The sequence below is a fragment of the Gnatocerus cornutus genome, chromosome 2, assembly GCF_029298725.1.
Source record: "Gnatocerus cornutus isolate USDA-ARS CGAHR chromosome 2, icGnaCorn1.1, whole genome shotgun sequence".
Taxonomy (NCBI): Eukaryota; Metazoa; Arthropoda; class Insecta; order Coleoptera; family Tenebrionidae; genus Gnatocerus; species Gnatocerus cornutus.
Genome location: NC_142234.1, coordinates 7,942,862 through 7,949,118, shown reverse-complemented (window position 1 = coordinate 7,949,118; position 6,257 = coordinate 7,942,862). Strand labels below are relative to the sequence as shown.

At 35.6% G+C, this 6,257-nt stretch overlaps 1 protein-coding gene across 2 annotated transcripts; it reads right to left on the bottom strand.

The window, feature by feature from the left end:
* Nucleotides 1–3,219: 3,219 nt before the first annotated feature.
* LOC148178534 (prolactin-releasing peptide receptor-like) lies at nt 3,220–5,336 on the bottom strand. 2 transcript variants are annotated; one of them, XM_088030004.1, is made up of 3 exons: nt 4,542–5,336; nt 3,917–4,445; nt 3,220–3,422 (listed from the first exon to the last, which is right to left on the bottom strand). In XM_088030004.1, the coding sequence occupies exons 1-2, from the start codon at nt 5,313–5,315 to the stop codon at nt 3,921–3,923; spliced, it is 1,299 nt and encodes a 432-aa protein (XP_087886130.1). In that variant the 5' UTR covers nt 5,316–5,336; the 3' UTR covers nt 3,220–3,422; nt 3,917–3,920. The 2 variants fall into 2 exon arrangements, with proteins under 2 accessions (XP_087886130.1, XP_087886131.1); XM_088030005.1 differs by having other exon boundaries at nt 3,220–3,419; nt 4,542–5,315.
* Nucleotides 5,337–6,257: the final 921 nt, after the last annotated feature.

The following is a 6,257-nucleotide window of genomic DNA, read 5'->3' as shown; positions in this document are numbered from 1 at the left end:
TAGTATAAATCAACAACACATTTGTCACAGTTTCATAAAAGTTTACTTAGAGACCACGAATTCCCAGATTTACATACTCTACGCGCTTCAGGCACTGTATAACATTGTCAGAGTCAATTCTCTACATTTGATATATTTATCGTTATTTCACTAAGATATTTGTTTACTGCCACCTTTCGCACAGCTGTTTCTTCTAGCATCAAAAACATTGTAATCCAACGAACTTCTAAATGCGGTATCCTAGGAGATACCTGAGTCAAAATTCGCTCTTATCAGTATGCTGCCGCCGCGCCGTTGAGCGCCGAAGTTTCGATTGTGGAAACATCATGCACAACTTTATTAATTCTGTCGGATCAAGTCTTCGAGAAACTATTTCATCAAGTTGTGATTATAACGATCAAGTCACAAACACCAATTTTATTCGAGTATATTTAATGTCTGCACCTCATGGTAACTCTTAATTAACCCTTTAGGATTGTATTCAAATACCTAAAACGAAATGACTAATTTTTGTTGGAGATCGTTCGTCAAAGCCTGAGGCAAAACTGACCGTTATCTGATATATCGGGTTGAAGCCAGTTATCTCAAACCTATAAATTGGAAATTGGGTGCATACAACCGTATGCACTCTCCAGGGGTCTCCACCCCATTGCCAAATTTATGGAGAGTGCTTCGAACTGATGTCACGTTTAGATGTCTGCCTAGGATTTTAACGCATGAGACATTATGCTCGTTCTGCCATTCCAACATCCATGAGAATGACAAGAACTTTATAGCCGTGAAGTCTGCGAGAGTCAGTACTCCCTTGAATTAATCTGTTAAGTTGTACCTACCTGACGTAGAACAGAACAACTCTGTTATAATACAATATGTAGAGATCAAGTTTAAGTAAAACATAAATAATAGTCTTAAGTTTATTTTAAGAGGTCAATTCTATACAATTTCTTGTAAGGTAAGTTGGTGTAAGATCAAACAAGGCTGGTTTATCTTTGGTTTATTGCAATATTATCTTTAGCAGTTACCGTCTTTATTGTGATTCTACTGGAAAGTTCTTTGCGACAAAATTTATGTTTTTGTCCTTTGTGTAGCGCAGACAAATTTGGACTTGTCCCAAATTAATACATTCTTTCAATTTAAAATACATAAAGAGTAAGTTCGAATTTGCACCGATTTTTCAATAATAAAAACCTTCAATTTATTTCATGAACTATGATTCAAAAGTACATAGAGATAAATTCGGAATTCAATCTAGCCCCATATTTTATCATGTAAGACCAGTGTAGGGGTTGTCAGGTTCATTCGATCTTCCCCCTCCTAAGGGGCTACTTCGAAAACATGATGTTCCCTGATTCATTCCCTTCAGATTAGATTTATATAAATGAGTGCATCAAATATTAGTCACTTAAGTAACCTTTGTAGATACATATGAAAAGTAGCAAGTCTTAAATTTAGTTAAAATTGATACATCTTTCTATTCAATAGATACTGCTAATTCTCAGCTATTGTCGGATTATGAACTTCACATAATTTTTGGACCAACAGAGAATCGAAAGTTTGTAAATTTCAAACGTCACAATTTAAGATTGCACAGAATCTCTTGTTAACAAGTTCTTCGCGAGTTCTAGGACATGTATTTATTAAACAATGCGATTGTAAACATTTTAAAACTTGAAAATGGTGTGTAGTCTTTTATCTATTTTCTGTAATAAAATGTATTGATTTATTATAGCCAAAGAATTGTAAATGAGACCAACAATAAAAACAACATTCAATTAATTATAACATTTTGTAGACCGAATTTCAGCGCACTTGGAAATAGAAATAATTGATATAATTCTCATACAGCTGACAGCTTAATTTTGTTTTGATATTAGTTATTCCCTATAATCCATGCATGTTGCATGTTTAAAATTAAATTATTTTTGAGCGGGATTTTAAACAAATTAGTCTGTTATTACAAAGTTTTTTGTGTTAAAGTAAATTTGTGTTATTAGAGGTAGAGGTAATTTAGTTTTGTATGTTTGCTTTGGTGTTTTTAGTACCTGCTAACATTAATTAAAAACTCCATACATATTAGTTTTAATCATAACATATAGATTTCCACAAAAAGATAAATAAAATATATCATACCTAGATTGATTAAGGCCACGCTCGGATTCTCTTTTACTCGCTTTTTTATACTATTAATGTCACATTTCCGTAAAATATCAGCTCGGTAAATATTAATCTGAAAGTTACAAGTGAACAGCTATTTGCATTTGGCGTTTCCACCTACATTAAATAAAAACTATGCAAACATGAAATTGTTCCAGGCAACGTCAATCAAAATTTTAATCAGAAAGTCGAGGAAAATTTCCATTTTCACACTGTAACGCTGATGATGTTCAATAATAATTGAAAATCAATACTTACCTGTGCTCATGCTGATGTTCATCTGCTTTCATGATTTTCATCAACTTAGAATAACACTAATCTCAATACTGTTTATCGGAAATTTAACAGTGAAACAACAATGTTTTCGTGAAGTTTACAATGTTTGTAACAACATTGTATAAAAACAATAAAATTGTGTTGATATGTACAGATGCCGTGATAAATCCTTTCAATATGTTATTTTGGGTGTTGTTTCAACTTATTTGTGTATCTGTGCTCGGATAGAAATCCGGTGAATATACAAATCCTTGTTTTGTAGGAAATAAATGTGATTCCACAATCCTCAAATAAATCACATGAATTTATTATTGAAATAAATCCGAAGTTTTATTTCGAGATTAATTTGCAACTTGATCCAAGATTGCAAGCGTCGTTTTCTCGCCGAAACATCCAGGGATTCAGTTGCATCAAATCCCATAATTTCTCCAGAGCTTCCAGATCCACCTTAATACTCTTAAATGGGTTAGTTTATCTACCAGTATACACCGCAACCTCAAGATCTTTACGTTTCCAAGAAAAATGTCAAGGAAATGGTTCTTTTACAGCGACACTTTCCGATGACTTTATCGCTTCAAGTCGTAATGTCAAAGCTCATTTGTGCAGCGATTATAATAAAAGCTTCGTGTACATTTAGTGTATTGTAAACATTGCAACAATGAAAAATCGATAATCCAATTTGCGTGGAGCCGAACTAAAATTAACGATAATATTTGAACTGTAGTTTTGTTATAAGTTCGGCTTTTCATAATTCGATGAGGGATCAAAGTTTGACGGACTTCCACAGAATTCTGGTACAGTTATTTATTAGAAATATACAATATAGTATTTACAAAATTAATATAATACATAGGCTAAAGCTTATCCATTAAGGGGTACTATATTTACACAAAGACGCCGAAACACCGTTGACATTGAAACCATGTTAAATACTTCAGGAATACTGGGGTGAGTTTGGGAATGCTACACTGCGGTCTGGATGACCCTCGCTGCTAAAAACAGAAACACGTGTGTAAATGTCATGAGTCAAAAATATTTATAAGCGGGAGTATTTTTTTTAACTTAAATTTTTGAAGCAGCACCTTTAGCACTAATAAAATGTTTTAATAAATTTATCAGTTATTCCACTTCAATTACGAAAATTCTAGAGTTTTGGTTAAAAAGTTAAAACAATATTTTTGGTTTTGTATGAAGAGCACTTTTAATTTGGATTTTACAAGCACATTGTATCAATTGTGTAGACTGATAATATAAATAAAAACAGGAGATTATCACTGATAAAATTCAAATATAGGATGCATTACCCCTAAAATAAACCGCATCTCTGTCCTAATTTCCCTCTGCATTATTTTCCTCCATCAGCCTGGCAGTTGTGCATTACCATCAAGTGTCTATTCAAGTACTTTCAACTACCCCGATAACTGATAACTCATTTGGAACTATCAATAATCAAACAAACATAAACCCAAACATATTATCCTCTTACCATATCACTCTCCTATATTCATCGACGCGTCATAAGGAGGCGGCTCCTCCTCTGTAATCAGTCTTAGTCTCACTGTTTCTGCCGCCGAATCATACACCGCTCCCACAGCGTTACCACCAGAATTTGGCACGAGAATGTTTTCCACTTCAACGCTGTCAGTCTTAAGCGGCGGTGGGGTAGCCTTTCGTTCTCGGATGGAGGCGGCGCGATGCACCCCCGATTGTAAAAGGGATTCTTGTTGCGTCTCGTTGTTACCATTGCAGGTGCGCTCCGAGCGCCAGTTACCTAAGCGGTCTGCAGGAGCTCGGGAGGAGGAATCGCAACATGGAAGGACTTGTTTGAATTCTTTGCGGAAGTTTTCGTTGAGCCAAGCGTAGAGGAAAGGGTTGTAACAAGTGGAGGACATGGCGAGGGCGTGGACGAGGAAGAAGCTGAAGAAGTAGTATTTCCAGTTGCCGATTTGGTGGTAGAAGTCGTTGGTGAGATTAAAGAGATTGAGCGGAAGCCACGAAATTAGGAAGATTACCACCTGTAAAAATGAGGGACAAATAAAGAAATCTGTTCTAAGTATCTTATCATTTTTTAGACACTTTCGAAATTCTCGAACTTTGGAATTTTTGCTTACCATGGCTATGAGCATCCTGTTTGTCCTCCTCTTCCTTTCTCTGTCCGCTTCTTCCTTTCTCGAGTTCTTAGACCCAGGTTTGCTCCTCGCTCTGTCATTCAACTTGATGGAAACGCAGATGTAGCAGAACTTGATGATAAAGAAAGGAAAAACAAATTGCATTGTTGTGGTGAATCCTCCAAAGAGCCTCCTCCACTTTTCGCTAGGCCAATTTTCGTCGCAGTAGTATTTGCTGCCAACTACTGTATCATTTGAACTGAAGTACGTCATGTAAACTCCATACGGCAACGTGACCAAAATCGAAAACACCCAGATGACCACAATGATGAAAATGCAAGTAGAGATCTTCATGCGTGGATGGAAGGGATAAATAATGACGAAAAACCTGTCGATGGCAATAGACATCAAAGTGAGCGTGGAAATGTACACACTGGCGCCTTGCGCATAGGGCACTAGATGGCAAATGACGCTTCCAAATACCCACTCCCCTAGAAACGTATATAGAGGAGTGAAGGGCACAGCGAGCACACAGAGCAGGATGTCTGACAATGCGAGATTGGTAATGAAGAGATTTGTAACAGTTTGCATAGCGCGGCTGCGGAACACTACATAGCACACCAACACGTTGCCGAAGATCCCCAGCACAAAGATGGTAGTGTAGATCATGAAGAAAACGGACTGCACCAAAGTGTTGTGGATGACATCTTCTTGAGTGGCGTTAAAGATGGATTGGTTCCACTTTTCGTTAGTTGCAGTGCTGTTGTTGAAATCCATGGCGCTTCACTTAGTCTTTACATTTTTGTTGGGATTAGTTTATGAACTGACACCGGTGCTAGATGTAAAAAACACTTTGATTAGTAAACGAACGGGGATAATTTTTTGAGTCAATATTTGTGGTGACGAGACGGAGAGTTCGAGACATTCTAGTGAGATAAATATTACCAATCATACGACGAAAAACAGACAAAAGTGTAGAGAGTGCACTTGAACATATTATGCGCATTTTTTTCTTTACATTAGCCGTGAGACGATACGGGTGATGCTATAAAACTAGTAGGTACCTACATGTAATTACCGTCGTAAACCTCAACACAAATTTTCTCCAAATTAAGCAACTAAAACTACCAATTCCGTTCGCTTAAGGTTTATAGCATCTACCTCCAAATCAACTTTATTGAGTTCATGAAGGAAATTTGATGTTGGAACTTCACACATAAATCAAGGAAATGCCAGACCTCGAAAGACATACCGAAGATATTTGTGGTAATAGTTACATGTTTGATGCATTCTCTACACGGTAAACCAAGCTTCAGATATTTTACTTGCATATTTTCATCACAAAATGTGTACATACTTCTAAAAATAATTTAGTTATTTTTAGTTGATAAGTGGATGTAATATTATTTTTATAAATTTCAAATATCAAGAGCAGATGCAATTTTAAATTTACGATTATTTATACAGATTTGTTTTTATTTCAAACAAATAGTGTTAGGTAAATAGTGTTAGACTTGAAGTCAAGTGTGTGCACAGTAAATTTATAGTACCTACAAGACATATGAGAGTTTCTTTACGTATACGAACTTGTGAACTTCTTTACGTCTGTTAGATGCAATAGGATATTCAGATATTCTTTGACAATATAATAGTACAGATAATTAATTAGATTGTTTTAAGTGACATTATACTCAAATACAATACAATATTTTATCCAAA

Bases quoted from the DNA above. Each gene is read 5' to 3' on its own strand.
- LOC148178534 (XM_088030004.1), bottom strand. From the start codon at position 5,315: ATGGATTTCAACAACAGCACTGCAACTAACGAAAAGTGGAACCAATCC. The intron at 4,446-4,541 runs GTAAGCAAAAAT...TCATTTTTACAG, and splicing joins ACAGGATGCTCATAGCCATG to GTGGTAATCTTCCTAATTTC.